Source organism: Microcaecilia unicolor, chromosome 4, assembly GCF_901765095.1.
Source record: "Microcaecilia unicolor chromosome 4, aMicUni1.1, whole genome shotgun sequence".
NCBI lineage: Eukaryota > Metazoa > Chordata > Amphibia > Gymnophiona > Siphonopidae > Microcaecilia > Microcaecilia unicolor.
Genome location: NC_044034.1, coordinates 29,656,736 through 29,675,161, shown reverse-complemented (window position 1 = coordinate 29,675,161; position 18,426 = coordinate 29,656,736). Strand labels below are relative to the sequence as shown.

Sequence of the window (18,426 nt, the reverse complement as noted above, 5' to 3'; positions counted from 1 at the left end):
TAGTAGACCCACACGTACTCTTCGTCCTTCCACAACCAGTCAGCTCACAACCCCAGCATTATCACACACTAGACTTGAAACTACACATCACTCCACATTTTTCTCCCTTAGTCCTTCCCTTTGGAATTCACTGCCTTTTACCCTGCGTAATGAACAGTCCTATGATTGGTTCAAAACTGCCCTTAATATCCATCTTTTTACTATAGCTTTTCAATAGGCTCTTCCCCTTTTTGCTTAGTCAACTGACTGGTTAGCTTTCTGTGCTCTTGGTTGCTACCTTACTTTTTTTTTTTTTTTTTTTTGCTTTTACTGTTTTCTCTGTCTCTTAAGTTGGTGTTCCTTTCCTCTTGATTATATTTTTGATTGGTTTTAATTGTTAACTGCTTTGATTTTATAAAAGGCGGTATATCAAATATGAATAAACTAAGGTTTTATGAAACTAGGCCGAGAGCCCATCGAGATCTGGGGCTTTTCCAGACTGCAACTTCTTAATGGTCTGGGTGACCTCTAGAGTGGTAATAGAGGCCTCTAAACACTTACTCCCCTCATCGGACAAGCTAGAAAGATGATCATCCAAATATTGTCAGATATTGTCTTGAGTCCGTAGTGGCCTTATAGCTTAAGAAGCCGGCCCGGGCTGTGTTAGGGGCTTAAACGTTAATGAGAGTGCAGTCTTGTCCCTGTATACTACCATGTACCTCTATACAGCGGCCTAGTTGGTCACGAAAAATATTATGTACCACAAAGGAAACCCTCTTATGTAGTAAAATCTGATCATAATCTTTATATTGCAAGAAATGGTGGTCTCTTTTATGCGAATGTGTCTCCTGGAGCTTGCATCATTTAAACTGTTAACATTCCAAGACCCCGCCCTTTAACACCCTTACTATTATCCCCAGAACAACAAATCTCTGAGGAAAACCCAACGCTGCCCTATAACGTGGGCCAGCCTGAATCCATGAAGAAGTCACTCAGTGTGCAATGGCAGGTAAACCCCTAATCCCCCTTTCCTACTCCCAAATGCCTCATAGCAGCTCCCAAAGAGACTGCTATCCCCTGGTCACTTCTATAACCACCCCAAATACAAATGCAAGTCCAACAGAATATAACAACTGAAGTTGTGACAGAGCCATGCTGACGCAGGAAGGTCGATGCAACCAAGGTCTTCCAATGCTTTCCAAGACTCCTGCAATGTTTCAGCTCTCGTAGATGTTCCAGCCATTATAATAGATATGTTGCAAGTAGCATGTGACTTCATGGTGCTCCCTTCGACGCTGTTTTCCCCGCCTCTGGATTTGGACATTTTGCAAAGATGTCGAAATCGCAACTTGGATGTTTCTTTTGAAAATGCCCCTCCATGTGACCCAATAGAGGCTGGATCTGATCGAGCAGAAGCCCAAAGGAGCTGATGGAAACTATCAGACCAAAACAAAGAAAATGTGATTGTGAAGAATTTAATCCCCAGAATCCTGAGTTACCAGCTTCCCTTTGCCTTGTTGTTCTCCAGAGTACGTTTGAGGCAGCCTCATAAAGATTCCTTTCACTTTGTCACTTAGGGCAACCAGTTTATCTGATTTCCTGCACTGAGTGATGCACTAAAGTTTATCCTTCCTTGTCAGAAGATGTGTTAACCTATTTAGTTGCTTTTTTGATATTGCTGGTTAGAGGTGATTATTTTGTGTCGTTGTCGTGGAGAGAGCCTGAAGGTGTGTTCTCTGTGCCTCCAGAGAATTCTTCAGTCATTGACTTTCTTATTTGAGAGAAGTGGAGGGGCATAATCGAACGAAAACGCCTATCTCCATGGGCGTTTATCTCCGAGAACGGGTCCGTGAAGGGGCGGGCCGAACCGTATTTTCGAAAAAATGGACGTTTTTGAGCTGGGCGTTTGTTTTTTTTTTAGCAATAATGGAAACTAAAAACGCCCAGCTCAAAAACGTCCTAATCCGAGCCATTTGGTCGTGGGAGGGGCCAGGATTCGTAGTACACTGGCCCCCCTGATATGCCAGGACACCAACTGGGCACCCTAGGTCAGTGCGATGGACTTCAGAAAAAGCTCCCACATGCATAGCTCCCTTACCAAGGGTGCTGAACACCCAACCCCCCTCCCCCAAAACCCACAAGTGTACAACACTACCATAGCTCTTAGGGGTGAAGGGGGCACCTACATGTGGGTACAGGGGGTTTTGGAGGCCTCCCATTTACCAGCACAAGTGTTACAAGTAGGGGGGGATGGGCCTGGGGCCACCTGGCTGAAGTGCACTGCGGTACCCACTAAAAGTGCTCCAGGGACCTGCATACACGCAGGCCTCTAGGACTGGTTGCTGCTATATAACATTGGCACACCAGTTGACACCTGAAGACTAATCTCTCCGAAAACGTCCTATATTGGAATAACCGCGTTTACTCACAGTTAACTGCAGATCAGAGGTTGTGCCCCACTGGCAACGAGTCTCCCTGGTACTGAGATGAGCAGTAGGTCAGAGCTGGCAGAATGCTGTACAATGCCCTCTTTCAGCCACATTCAAGGGAAGACCTAAGTTGTCTAACGTGGCTAACACAGGAAAGGGAACTAAAACTGGCTTACAAAAATGGCCACTACCGCATGGACTACAACAGGAAACACAACAGGGCACACTCTGACCCAGTAGGCAGGGGGAAAAGCACCATGGGAGAAGAGCCTACCAACTACCAACATCGTGAGACTGTAACACAAGCTAATGAAATCACGGAGCCCAATACCCTACACCCACCACAATGCAATGCTGATGTGACCCTGTAGTGCACCCGAGAGCCACATCTGACCCAGGGAAAGGCTGTGAGAGGATCGAACACATTCTGCTGTCATGGAGGTGGGTACGGCATTTGTGGCTGGCATACAGGCTGGAAAAAAAGTTTTTAAAGTGGGGTTTTTTTGGTGGGAGGGGGTTAGTGACCACTGGGGGAGTCTGGGGAGGTCATCCCCGATTCCCTCCAGTGGTCATCTGGGCAGTTGGAGCACTTTTTTGGGACTTGTTCGTGAAAAAAAAGGGTCCAAAAAAAGTGACCCAAGATCACGGTAAAAACGCCTTTTTTTTTTTTTCGATTATCAGCTAAAGACGCCCATCTCTCCTCGGCTGATAACCACACCCCAGTTCCGCCTCCGACACGCCCCGTCAACTTTATTTGTTTCCGCGATGGAGTGCAGTTGGAAACGCCCAAAATTGACTTTTGATTATACCGATTTGGGCGCCTTTGCGAGACAAACGTCTATCTCCCGATTTAGGTTGCACTATAGGCGTTTTTCTCTTTCGAAAATAAGCTGGTTAGTCAGTTTGTTCATTTACAAACAAAAAGTTCATCCGAAGGTTATTTTATATTGCAGTGCGATCCAAGAACTGTTATGTTTAAAAGACATACCATCAACTCTTTTATTTCTCTAACACTTCACCGTTTGCTCTTGAATATCTTTGTAAATTGCTAGTATTTGAAGAGTCATTTATTTTTATTTGTTGCATTTGTATCCCATATTTTCCCACCTTTTTGCAGGCTCAATGTGGCTTACATATTGCCGTTAAGTGCGTTAGCCGATTCCGGTCTGAACAAATACATGGTACGAATGATTACAAGGTGATGTTGTGGTAGATAAGGTACATGTAAGGTAGATGTAGTTGGGGGAACATAGAGGGAGGGGGAGGAAGATTCAGGTAATGTCCTTTACGTTCTTTGGTTGCATTGTGTCACAGGTGTCCATGTGTTTTTATGTTGGGTCGGTGGGGTATGCTCTTTTGAACAGGACCGTTTTTAGTGATTTCTGGAAATTAAGGTGGTCTGGCATAGTTTTTACTATTTTTGGCAGCGCGTTCCATAGTTGTGTGCTTAAGTAGGAAAAGCTGGATGCATAGGTGGATTTATATTTGAGTCCTTTGTTGCTTGGGTAGTGGAGATTTAGGTATGATCGTGTAGATTTAGTGGTATTTCTGGTTGGCAGGTCAATAAGGTCTGTCTTGTATCCAGGTGCCTCGCCGTAAATGTATTCCATAAGAAATTCCCTCTGTGCTTCTAATAAGTTGCAACATAAGACTAAGTGGGTGTTAATAGCACTTTCAGATTGCTTCCCCTGGAATATTCCGGAGTTAATCAGGAATAAAAGGGGATGGTATGTTCTTGTGAAGGTTGAGTTGGGTGGGGTTCTATACACTCTTTGTAATGCATATGCTCTGAACGGTGAACATGGTTCTGTCTTTGAGGACCTACATGCAATATTACTTGCGCATGGAGAAGGGAGTTATTACTTGGAGGCGATTTTAATTTAATGCTCCAACTAACCCTGGACAATTCTAGCCCGCAGATTCAGTACGCCCGAGATACGAGCACACTTGTGGGCTTTCTTGGCTGGATCAGTCATGCAACTGCAGGTGTTGCATGGCCAGTAGGTAGCTACTTTCTAAGATCGAAAATACATTTGGAGCAATTCTATAAGCTGTTGCCTATAGGTTTGTTCCATTTATGTGTATGAAAGGTACTAGACTAGACACTGTTCTGTGAGGTAGCACCTAAGTATTATAGTTCCCAACGAGTGGAGCATGGGCAGGCCATATACAAGTCTCCTAGTTACATGTGCAGTTTATATAGATTACTATAAATTATGCATGTCACTTGCCATACCTAAATGCGCCAACTTATTCCTGCCATTGACGTATCATAAGAGGGCACGTCGGTGCTAACTTTTGCTAGTATTCTATAAAGGAATCTTGGTGCCAAGATGCTGTTATAGAATTGGTGCTAAGGTCATGGCATTGGGGGCCTAGACTGAGTCACCAATTTGTAGAATTACCCCGATTGGGTATTATGGAGGTTTAATTGCCAGGAGAAGGCGGGAGCATGCTTGGCCCATTATCTGGCCTGAAGCCAGTAGGCGGAGCTTGCTGCCATACAATTTGGTAATGTATTTTGAGTGTATCAAGATGGCGGCTGCTTTGTAGGGAAGCAATAAAACCTCCTTGGGTGTAGAAAGCCTTGTCATGTGACGCCATCCACTGTCAATTAAACCTTCTTGGGTATTATAGTGTTTAAAATTTTGTTTCTGATTGCAGCAACAGAAATTTTTAACAAATCATTCCACATCAAGACATACAAATCATCAACTTGTGCACCTGCTTAATGGTACCCATGATAATTGGTTATATTTTTGGATACATATTCTTAAATTCACCATACTGTAATATAGTTTCAGAAATGCAAAAGTCTGTTTTTCAGGGTGAGGTTGGTTTGCTTTTCACTTATTGTTAAACATCACAGTACCAATAGATTGTTTACATTTGTAGACAAGATGATTAGGAAAAGTCTTTGATAATTGTTTTGGCATTCAATTACAATGAATGCAACTTGCAAACGTACAGGTTGTAATACGATAGGAAATGAATAAGAAGTTAATTATAGATCCTGTAATGCCACACCATTACATAGGCAGGTTCGTTGTTCTGAACACTAGAAACAAATGATTTCATAAAGCTTTTTTCCACTTATAAGATCTGTTTTACACTCAGAAAAGAGCTCTTATACAATTAGGCAAGCATGTGCTCACTTTTTACATGATCTTGTATGTACATGTTCCCAAGGATGCAGCAAATGCAGGTTGCAATGTACCCACATATTTTGTAAAATATGTCAGCACACGTGTAGAATACAGGAACATGTTTACACTAGCCTTGAAGCAGAAGGGGAAGAATAGTTCAAAGTACTAGGTCAAAGTACACCTCATTGAGTGAACCCTTCAAAAAGGTGGTAATAATAAAGTAAAAGTAAAAATAAATGTATATGTTATTACTTACGTAAAAGTAAAAAGTGTAGTGAAAAACACATTAAAAAATTTACTTAAGTGAAAGTAAAAAAAAAGTTATTACCGCCACTACAATGAATGCTTGTTAGTGTTTTTATCCCAATAACTTTACTGTTCTACAATTCAATCCACTTTGCTTTTAGTAAAACTAAATTTTGAAAATGACTGTCACTCATACAAGTGCGCTTGTGAGTCGTCGTTCTGCCCTCTCACTAGGATGATTGGCGTGCAATTTAGAGCAGAGTATAGAACATCACTGTGAGAATACTGAGAACTCTTGAACCAAAATCTTCTTTAATGCAGTAATGAAACAAGGAAAAATAACTTACAGTTCAGATGTGTTGGAGAAGAGTTTTGCCTAGCAAGGTGTCTGTTCTCTACCAGTTCTCTCTCTCTCTATGCAAGAGAGAAGATGGAAGTAATTCAACAACACACTGAGGAGTAATGCTGTTTATACTTTTACACTGGCAAAATCTTGATAGCATTACAGTAGCTTAAAGGCGGTCATACAGCAGTCAGTTTCAGTTCACAGAGGAGATATGCTGTAGGCTAACTCTTACAGAGACGATGGAGAGAGAAAGAAAGGGGACAATTAGCTCAGCATACACAGAGAACAAGGCAAGCCAATAGAAAAAGTCCCAAAAGACACAGGGAGCTTGGATGTGTTCTCTGAGAGAGCGTAACACGGGGAACTACAGGATTATAGGAATTTGTAGTTCAAGGGCACAACCTAGTTTCCTGTCTCCATGCAAATGGGGGCAGACCAGTCATTAATCCAGCACAGTTAAAAGGGTCTTCAACGACTGCACTGGCTGGAGGTGGAGTGTTCAGTTGATAAAAAGTTCCTTCAGATCAGACCAGGCTGAAAAACTACTGATGTCTTCTGATAGGATCTATAGGTGTTAATCAAGAGAATCTCTGTCTGAAACACTTGATTTTGTATATCAAAGAATGCTTTATGTCATCGCCGTTGTGTTTCTTCTAGCAAAAAAGGTGCCGGTACTCAAATGTCAGGCCACCCTTCAGGGATGAGGTGATCACTGAGGGACTCACCCCACAATAGCCAGGACCCCTGCAACCAGTCACAGAATCTATGACAAGGCAGAAGTGGTGTGTAGAGCCTGAGCTCTTTCATTAAAACTTACATAATATAGTAACATAGTAGATGACAGCAAAAAAAAGACCTGCACGGTCCATCCAGTCTGCCCAACAAGATAACTCATATGTGCTACTTTTTGTGTATACCCTACTTTGATTTGTACCTGTGCTCTTCAGGGCACAGACCGTATAAGTCTGCCCAGCACTATCCCCGCCTCCCAACCACCAGCCCCACCTCCCACCACCGGCTCTGGCACAGACCATATAAGTCTGCCCAGCACTATCCCCGCCTCCCAACCACCAGCCCCGCCTCCCACCACCAGCTCTGGCACAGACCGTATAAGTCTGCCCAGCACCATCCCCGCCTCCCAACCACCAGCCCCACCTCCCGCCACCGGCTCTGGCACAGACTGTATAAGTCTGCCCAGCACTATCCCTGCCTCCCACCACCGGCTCTGGCACAGACCGTATAAGTTTGTCCAGCACTTTCCCCGCCTCCCAACCTCCAGCCCCGCCTCCCACTACCGGCTCTGCTATCCAATCTCGGTTAAGCTCCTGAGGATCCATTCCTTCTGAACAGGATTCCTTTATGTTTATCCCACGCATGTTTGAATTCCGTTACTGTTTTCATCTCCACCACCTCCCGCGGGAGGGCATTCCAAGCATCCACCACTCTCTCCGTGAACTTGGGGACCATGGGCCAATTTCAGCACAATGGAAAAGGTGCCGGTACTCAGTACCCCCTCAAAAAAAGCCCTGGTCATCGCTGTCATTATCATCTGCGTTAGAAGTAGTGCTGTGTAGCTCATCACTTGCATCTTCATGTTGGTTATCATTGTCATGCTGTCCAATTACAGAGAAGGCTTTCACAAAGTTGGAATCATTGTCTGTGTTCTAATTATTTTTCATCTGATAGCAAACTTTGAATGTCTTGGAGAACTGATGCAAGAATGTCAAATGTCTGGGACTGGAAACCCATCGATCTTTCTTGAAAAGCAAGCTTCCTCTCTAAAGATAGTCACCTCAATGTAAATTTTCCATAGGATGGCCAGCAATCTGTTGTGATAGAGACATATGTCTGTTCACCAAGAATTGCTAAAAGCTTCAGCTTCATCTCCACTTTAAGTGACCCAACTCATCATTATTCTGTTGGGCTGGAAACCAGTAACCAATTCAACAAACACAGGCAACTCCACTGTTCTTATAGGCTGTATTCACTGAACAGAAAAAATTAAGATGTTTGGGTGACAAGATTGCAATAGCAAAAGTCTGTTTCCAGTGTTGCCGTTTCATTTCATTTATTGAGCAATTGCCATTTATATCTTGCTTCCATTTTTACTTTTAACTGCAATCATCAGATGTAACTGAGTAAAAGTAGTAAGAATTGGTGAAATTATTATTTGCTACTTTTACTTTTACCAAAGTAATAATTTCACCAATTCTTACTACTTTTACTCAGTTACATCTGATGATTGCAGTTAAAAGTAAAAATGGAAGCAAGATATAAATGTGTTTCCTGTACTTCTTTACAAGTAAAAGTGTCAAAACCTTTTACTTAAGTACAGTAGCTACTTACATTTACTTAGCTACTATACAACATTGGGGAAGAGTGTCAGAAGACAGGTGTGAAGGGGAAAGAGCCTTTGTTTGGGCTGAGAAAAGGAGACTGTCTAGAGCAGTGATGGGCAACCTTTTGAGCTTGGTGTGTCAAAATTCACCAAAAAACCGAGCATAACTCGGGTGGTGTGTCACTTCGAGAAAAAAACCATAATTCCGCGATATTTATAGTTTAAATAACAAAAATGTATAATTGTAATATATAACTGTATTTAATAAACCAAAACCTAATTATTTAACTTACCTGCTTAGTGACTTCTTTGTTCATCTGTCAGTCGGTTCTTTTGTTGGTCTTGATATTATTTAACTTGTGTGGGGTGCCGTGAACTAAGATAAGTGAGGGGGAGGGGGAATTCTTTAACTAATCTGCCTATTAGTGACTTTGTTGTTGCTGAATTTCATTGGCTAAATCTTCAATTGAAGGTTGGTATTTTGTACACTTCAAGCCCAAGCAAGCGCTACTAACTTCATCTTTCAATCTGTTTCTTTTGTTGGTTTTGATATTATTTAACGCTGAGAATAAGGTTTCAGAAAAGTACGTAGAGGGAAAAATTGTGAGTAAAGCCATTGCTATATTTTTCAGGGTGCTAAAAGTGTCTGATAATCGGATCCAGGCACTCCAAATTTCCTGGTAACTCAGATATTCTCTTAATAATTGCATCTTTATTCTGCATATCGTGAAATAGCACTGGTGCACATCTTAGGAGAGTTTCTTTAATAAATCCTCCCTCACTGAGTGCTTTTCCATGCTGAGCTATGGAGTGAGCAATGCTCAAACTTGCAGATGTTAAATTTGTAGAACCTTTTACAAATGTAAGGATGGAATTAGATTGGCTCTTATAAAAGTGTAGCTGCCTGGAAATGTATTCCTTCCTTTCATCCTCACTTTTTTTCAAGAGCTGGGAATGATTAGTTTCAAAATGTCTATTTATATTCCACGTTCTGCTTACTACCGTTTCAGTACATAGAACGCAAAATGATCTGCCATTTTTTTCTATAATGCCATACATCTCGGTCCATGTCTCTTGAAAGGATCGGCTACTGCTACTACCACTTCCTTTACTTAACCTTGGTTTTTTATTTTTTGGGTTCTCCATCAGGGGGGCAGTGACAGAAGATAGAATTATAGATAGCCCTGCAGGCAATTAGGGGTTAACTAGCCTAACTGACCACCTTATGTAAATTAAGATGGCTGCCGCTATTTCTAATGGCGGGAAACGGCACCCATAGCACATGCCCTCGCCTCTCCCAGCCTCCCCCTCATCTATCTCAGTAATGATGGTCAATTAGAAATCCATGACACCCCAGAACAGTAGATTGGATGATGGTTGCTGTGGTTATGTGGTTGCTGGTAATGGCGATCACAGGGCCCTCAGAGATGCATCCCCCAAGGCATTCTGCTGCTTTCTGCTCCGCCGGCCGGAAGTGAGGTCAAACGGCCGTGCAGGAGCCGGGGCAGAGGGAGCATCAGGGAGGGAACGAGCGGAGGACTCGGAGGGAGCCAATAGGAGCGCACACGGGTAAACATGCACCGGGGGGGGGGGTGATTTCACCGGGGGGGGGGAGGTCGCGCTGCACCTTGGGGGGGGGGCGCATCGGCGATCCGCCCGGGTGTCAGCAAGGAACGCCGCTGCTTCTCTGTATGCGGCCGCGTGTCATCGAAAATGGCTATGCATGTCAGTACTGACACGCGTGTCATAGGTTCGCCACCAGGGGTCTAGAGGAAGGGGTGAAGACAAGTTATGAAGAATTTTGAGCAGCTAGCTAGGAAGAGAGTGTAGAGGGGGCAAGAGAGTGTGGAAATGGGATTGGAGAAGAGATTAAAGGGGTCAACGGGAAGCTGGGTAGAGTTAAGAGGATGCCAGGAGGGATTGAATGACAGAAGAGGAGCAGAAGCTAATGACTGAATAAGAATCAGTGGAAAGAAGATGATTTAGGAGGGGGTGCGTACAGAAGATGGCAACAGGGGAAAAGAGAGTGCACAGTAGGGGAATAGGAGTTCATAAAAATGAGTTCATAAAAATGGACAAGACAGAGGAAAGTGGAAGACTGCCAAATGGAGAGGAGATTGAGGGACAAACCTAACTGGGTCTAATGAGTTCTGTTTTCTCAATAGTACGTGCACTGGTGCACTAGTGTCTGGTGTAATATTTACGGTGATGGCTTTTAATAGATGGGATAAGCGCCCCGTGGTACAAAATATTTTCTACTGTGTGCCAAATTCAGAATTACTGCCTGGGGCACGTGGTAGCCAGGCAGTAATGCCGATTTGGTGTGTTCTGGGTGTTCATAGGCCCTTACAAGCCTTTGTAGAAGGGTCCCTATATTCTTTCTGTCTTGGGGGGCAATTCCACAAGGATCCTCATGTATTTAGGTGGTAAGTATGTTTGTCATTGCCAGTATGCAGGCCATTTTGTGCACAAAAAGAGAGGCAGGAGTTGGGTGTGATCATATGTGATGATCTTAAGGTCACCCATCAGGTAGAAGAAGTGACTCTAAAAGCTTGAAGGCTGCTTGGGTGCATAGGGAGAGGAATGGCCAGTAGGAAAAAGAAGGTGATGGTGCTCCTGTATAAGACACTGGTGAGACCTCATTTAGAATATTGTGTATAATTCTGGAGACCACACCTTCAAAAGATATAAACAGGATGGAGTCGGTCTAGAGGGTGGCTACTAAAATGGTCAGTGGTCTTCATCATAAAGCATATGAGGACAGATTTAAAGATCTCAATATGTATACTTTGGAAGAAAGGCGGGAGAGGGGAGATATGATAGAGGTGAATCTCAGTTGAGAGCAAGCTCTGGAATGAGGGGGCATAGGATGAAGGTGAAAGGGGGCAGACTCTGAAGTAACCTGAGGAAATACTTCTTTGCAGAAAGGGTGGTGAATTCATGGACCAGCCTCCTAGTGGAGTTGGTGGAGACCAAAACAATAACTAAATTCAAGGGTGCTTGGGACAAATACATAGGATCTCTAAGGGAGAGGAGGGAATAGTAGATGGCATGGATGGGCAGACTAGAGAAGCGATAAGTTCTTTATCTGTCTTTGTTTTTCTCTGTTTTTATTTGTGCACATATGTGAACACATAAATTGAATAAATTAAAAAATGAAATGGACAGAATATCGAGGTCAGCAATGTCCGTATCAAGCAATACTTTTATTAAGAAAGTACTTCCATTTAAAAAAAAAAAAACAGATGCTGTAAAGGCCAGTTCTAAATTACTTTCTCTTATTAGGGTTAGTGCAGCCCAGGCAAGTTGTTTGTAAAGATAAGAGCTAGACTAGATGAATTTCTTGTATAATGTTTAATAGAAAAACTTGAATCCTCATAATCTAGACTTTGATTTGTCCTGTGCCCTGAGAAAAGCAAGGACAAATCAAACTCGGGAATACATATAAAGTATCACATACCATGTAAAATGAGTTTATCTTGTTGGGCAGACTGGATGGACCATACATGTCTTTATCTGCTGTCATTTATGTTAGACAATAACCAACTTCAGCTATTGAATTTCCTATCGAGATGTTTCCATTTTTCAGGTACAAGATATTTGCTTTGGAAAGACCACAGTAAGGTTGAGAAAACCAAAAGCTGACTGTTTTCTGCTCTTATTTCCCTCAGCGTCCTGCCCGGTCCTGTGCAGTGGGAATGGACAGTATATGAAGGGTCGATGTCTCTGCCACAGTGGTTGGAAGGGGGCAGAATGCGATGTGCCGACGAACCAGTGTATTGATGTATCTTGTAGCAACCATGGCACCTGTATCATGGGCACATGCATCTGTAATCCAGGATATAAGGGGGAGAGCTGTGAAGAAGGTGGGTACGATGATTTCATCAATGGGCTGCTTCTTTGTCTTCTTCTCTTGACCTATTCTAAACATGTCCCAATAAATTTCACTGTGTTGCTTTAAAAGAATGAATGTGCCTAAAAGCATCTAATTTGGTCATTAGATGTAAATCCAAACTCCACTGTATTTTGTGGATAACAGTGTATTTACTTGTTATCATTAATGCACAGCACGTAACCTATTTTGGGGTTTCAGGAAATAATAGCAAAATAAATTGAAAGTGACAATACAAGACCAGAAGGAATGCTAATGACATACATACAACTGTGTTCAAAAATGTAAGCAGCCCTGGTTAAATTGTATATTTCAATAAATCCCTAAATGAACAAAACCTGGGACAACTTTTGCATGATACAAAGAGAAACATGACATCTTTCTGCAAATTTTAATTCATAATTCATTTGGCTATTTTTGACAGATTGAAAATAATTAATATTTGAATATGACAAATGCAAAATTCAGGGCACTATTGCAGTTCATTCATTACTACATTTGAAAAAAAATGAAGACCCAAAACATATAGGCATAATTTTAGAAACATACGTTCATGTAAATAGCACCATTTACACTTGTAAATCCCAATTTCAGAAAGCCGGTGTTAAAATACACCATGTCGAGATTCAAGGGTTTATGGTTTTGATTGTTAATGTCCTATATATATATATATATATATATTTATATCCCACTTTTTCCCACAGGGATACAGACTCAAAGTAGCTTACAATATTATACAAATACAATTGCATGAAACAGGAGAGAAGGAACAGAGTTAGAAGAAATAGGGAAAGGGAAGAGAGACTATCTGAAAATGGCAGTCAGAGATATATGGGAAACAATCTCCATGGTGGGCTTTTCACCAGCTCAAAGACATATTTAAATCTTTAAAAAGTGCTCATTTTGCCCAGGGCTTTACAAAATGCATTAAGGGGTCCTGTTACAAAAGTGTGCTGAAAAATGGCTTGTGGTAATGCAGGCGTGGGTTTTGGGCATGCGCCGATCCATTTTTTAGGGCGCCTGTAAAAAAGGCCTTTTTAAACGTTTTGCCGAAAATGGACGTGTGGCAAGATGAAAATTGCCGTGTGTGCATTTTAGGTCTGAGACCTTACCACTAGCTATTGACCTAGCAGTAAAGACACACGCGGTAACCGGGCAGTAATGACCTACGCGTGCCAAATGTCACCTGGCGCGCGTCCATTACGTGCACTTGAAAATAAAAAATATTTTTCAGATTCGCGTATCGGACGCGTGCCAAAAATGAAATTACCACAAGAGCCACGCAGTAGTCGGGCGGTAGCTCCATTTTGGCGCACGTAGACGCTTACGCGGCTTAGTAAAAGAGCCCCTAAGGGAGTCATTTTCCTTAATTCCTCATTGTTTATTTCCACCTCCAAAATGAAACCAAGTTAAAAACGTAGCCTCACTATGTGAGTTGCAGCACTCGAACACGTAGGTTAGTAAAATGGGGCAGCTGCACATGGAAGTTACAAAACCTCCAGTTCCACGTGGAAGTGCCGATTCCTGCACATGAAAGGTTATAGGTTCATGTTTATTAAATTGCTGCTCCCGTTGCATATGCCAGCAAATGCGTATGCACTGCTGAAGGTATTTTTACATACTGCTATGTTTCGGCAGATCCGTATTCTAAAATAAAGCCAGAATCGAGCATGTTCCAACCTGGACGTCTCAATTCCAGTGTCTACATTTTATGTGAAGAGGGGCTGTTAGAGAGCCCCTGGTAGGAACCTATTCTGTACTGGAACATAGAGGATGAGGCAAAAAAAAAAAAGTAACCTCATTTTCTCAGCAACCGCTATGAATGTCAGTGAGAAATTTTACGTACTTATTTAGTCATCGTACTTACGAATTACTACTAAACCACATTTAATTATCTATGCTGATGTTATTGACATTTTAGCGTTAAAAAAAATCATTTGAAATGCAGGGTACATGTGTATGTATGTGTGTGCCTACACCTAAATGTGTAGGTTGTAAACTGGCAACCTACAGGTCTAATGGCGGTTCATACTGTATTGTCCTGGCATTGGAATGATACAGGGGGTAACCAGTAAGAAGCGGTAAGAGCTGCCCTCTTACTGCACCTTATTGGCTACATCCCCAATCACATCTCCCACTTCCCAGCAAAGTTCTCTGCCCCATCACATCTTCAACTTCCTTGCCCCCCCCCCCCCCCAACACCCTCATGATCACCTCTCCCACACTAACCAGCTCCCTCCCTCCAGAGAAGTCACTCTTCCTATCCCCTCCCTCCCCCTGAAAGGTTCCCTCACCGATCATAACCCCTCCTTTATAACCTCTCCATGCCCCTCCCGCACAATAAAGCCTTTCCTCCAGACCAAACTCCTCTCCTCCTTCCAACCCCCTGGAACCCTCCAGAACCCCCATGACCTACCACTATCCAAGGATAGGCGTGATCTCCCTCCACTGTCATCCCATTCCTTGCTTTCTTCATTACCATTGATGCCTAGCAGTAGTCTCATGATACCACAACTAAGGATTATGGAAGACTGCCCTCTAGTGGTAGTACCACAGGATTACTACTATCATAAACAACACTATTTTCAAGTCAGCACCTGATGGCACCAACATGATGAAAACTTTAGCAGACACAAGAGTAGTTGTCTATTGTACAACACTGATTACATTGTCAGAAGGAGACTTTTTCCAATGACCTCATCACAAAAGTCATCTCAAGTATGCAACAGAATACCTTGATAAGCTTGAAACTTTTTGGAACAGATGAAATGAAAATGGAATTATTCAACCACAAGAGCAGACTTATATGGTCTGTGCCAGGACTGGTGGTTGGGAGGCGGGGATAATGCTGGGCAGACTTATACAGTCTGTGCCAGAGCCGGTGGTGGGAGGCGGGGCTGGTGGTTGGGAGGCGGGGATAGTGCTGGGCAGACTTATACGGTCTGTGCCAGAGCCGGTGGTGGGAGGCGGGGCTGGTGGTTGGGAGGCGGGGATAGTGCTGGGCAGACTCATACGGTCTGTGCCCTGAAGAGGACAGGTACAAATCAAGGTAGGGTATACACAAAAAGTAGCACATATGATTTTATCTTGTTGGGCAGACTGGATGGACCGTTGAGGTCTTTTTCTGTCGTCATCTACTATGTTACTATGTTACAACCACACAAATTACATTTGGAGAAAAAAAGGTGGAGCATTTGACGAAAAGAACATCTTGTCAGATGTTAACCACAAAGCATAATAGATCCATTCCCATGCTTTCATGCAGTACCAACTGGTGGCACTTGAAACGTTGTGTGGGTGGAAGTTGTATTGATTTTTAGTTGAATCTATTTTATCTTAGAAGTTAATGTCCCACATTGTGACGAAATTGAAGCTGAAAGGAAGCTGAACATTTCAGCAAGATGATCTGAAGCATAACTCAAAATCAACCGGAAAGTATGGACAGGAAAGGAAGATTAAGGTTTTTGGAATGGTGGAATGGCCTTCACAGTCCCTAGACTTGAATTTTAATTGAAAATATGTAGAATGCAGTTCAATCTCCACTTCCTAAGTGCAAAGGCATAAATACAAAGTAGTGCATGCTTCAACCTTCTCTTATATGAGCACGCAATTCTGGAATACATTACCACGCAACCTGAGAACGATCTACGAACTAACCGACTTCCGCAAACTATTGAAAACTCATCTCTTTGAGAAAATTTATTGCAAGGATTAAAACACATGAAGTCCATACACACTAATAGAAATGCATCAATACACTCTCTTCTGAACTCTCTCCCCCCGTATTTTTACCACACTTAAAACTCTACCCACAGATAAACTGGTTATACCCGAATGTTCTCTTGCTATTGTTTTTCGCCCTATCATTTCCCCATTGTTACATTCCATTGTTCTATTCCCTAATGATGTTTTGACTTTGACTTTGTCTTCCCATAACTCTTCACAATGTAACCCATAATCATACTATAACAAATTTCCATCATTCACAATGTATTGTAAGCCACACTGAGCCCGCAAATAGGTGGGAAAATGTGGGATACAAATGCAATAAATAAATAAATATGTAAACATGCAGTGCCTACAAAGAAATCTTTGATTTCTTAGCAGAAGATTGGAAAGTTTGACCAAGGGTGTCTAAACCTTCCCACACAACTGTAATTCCTAGGTGCATTCTGACTCGCATTTCCTCCTCAGGGATTCTTCAGTTTCCGCCTTATTTATGATCACTTATTTGGAATAAAATGGAAGTAAAAATGGGAATTTCTCTTATCACAGGTTTGAAATCAGACTATCAGTCAGCCTGACATACTTCTTTGACTGAGGTTGAGATCAAAGACATGTAAATGCGACTGTATTTTATTTCACTTCAAAATCTTGGTAGTGCAGTGTAAATCTGTAGAACTGTTTCAATTTAAAATAATCAAAAGAGCAAACAATTGAAACTTGTGTGTTTTAAAATAGCTTCATTTGGCTTTTTCGCCTCTGTGCTGTGTGTATTCTATTGCTTTGTTTCTTTACTCCCTTTTGTGTGGGCTTAAAATTGATTTAGGATATTTGGTAAGGAGTTTTTATATAAAGAACTTAGCTAGTTTTCCAAAATATCAATTAACAAAAAAAAAAAATGATCTGCAGAGATACCTTTATCCTTTCTAAAGTTAATGCATCACAAAACTGATGTACTGAAGAGTTTGGTATGAAGAATGAAGCTATCTTCAGAGCCCTGGGGCATTGTGTTCTGGTGACTGCATTGATCTTGGAGAAAACTGAAGTCTTTGAAGGCTGTGATGTATTTTATATCGTTGATTATTGTATATTGCTTTGGATTATTCTTTGGAATCAGGAAGACAGTTAGAAAGTCTCATAGGGGGCCCTTTACTAACCGCATTAAGTGCTAGCATGCGTGTAACACAGGGAAAAAGGCTTCCCACAACCACGTTAAAGCCCTGGACGCTTTTACAATATTCCATTATTGCAAAAAAAAAAAAAAACCAAAAAACGTTGAAATCATAAGACCACCTTAGACCCGCCCAAAGTGTGCCTCAAACACACACCCCTTGAAATTTAGACGAACTGCGGAGAAAAACGTCTTAAAATTGAGTTTGGAAAATGTTTTTAGCATTTTTTTTTTCTGTTTCAAAATTAACCCTAAATAAAGAAATAGATTTTGTTGAGATCATTGAAGTATTTTCCAAGTGGCAAAATGCATATTACAAGTCGTAAACTTCTTTACGATAATATAGAATCCGGGGAGGGGGGGGGGGGCTGTCTAAATGGAGTTATAGAATTACCTTCCTGGGGCCTGATTTGCTGAAGCTTTTTTTTCTCATTCAGTATCTATTGGATGCAAGCTTAGTAAGTCAGGCCCTGGGGGGGAGCTAATTCTATAACTGGACATTCCATTTAGACACCCCTCCCCCTCCTGGATTCTATATATGACACCCAAATTTGTGCACACAAAATAATTGAATAACGACCTCTGAAACATCAATATTTGGCTGCCAACAACAAATTATTGATGTTAATTGGCACCCATTAGAATTTTGTGCATACATCTGGCTGCGTGCTGTTCTATAATGCTGGGTGTCGACATCCCGTAGCGCATATCTCAAAAGGGCATGGCCATGGGAGGAGCATGGGCGTGCCAGGAGCGTTTTGAAAAGTTACGCATTTAGTTATAGAATACTGGGTCAGTGCGCCTAACTTGGGCGCCAGCATTTACACCAGGTTTCAGCAGGCGTAAATTTGGCGCCCAATGTTAGCGTGCTGGAATCAGCGCTAAGTGCTATTCTGTAAAAAGCTCGGGCCATTTATAGGAAAGTACTTAGTGCTGATTTTGGTCGGCGTCCATTTTTGAGTACCGTTTATTTTATTTGTTACATTTGTATCCCACATTTTCCCACCTCTTTGCAAGCTCAATGAGTACCGTTTATAGAATTTCCCCTTCCACAATTCCAGGAATAACGTATAGAATGTTTGTACGTTTGGGAAGCTTGTCAGGTGCCCTTGGCCTGGATTGGCCGCTGTCGTGGACAGGATGCTGGGCTCGATGG

General features: G+C 42.2%; 1 protein-coding gene across 1 annotated transcript in view; it reads left to right on the top strand.

The window, feature by feature from the left end:
• Nucleotides 1-18,426, top strand: part of TENM4 (teneurin transmembrane protein 4) — a 1,172,733-nt gene that overhangs the window by 858,887 nt on the left and 295,420 nt on the right. The window contains 1 exon segment of the mRNA XM_030200091.1: nucleotides 12,156-12,350. Within this exon segment, the coding sequence (XP_030055951.1) occupies nucleotides 12,156-12,350 (195 nt within the window).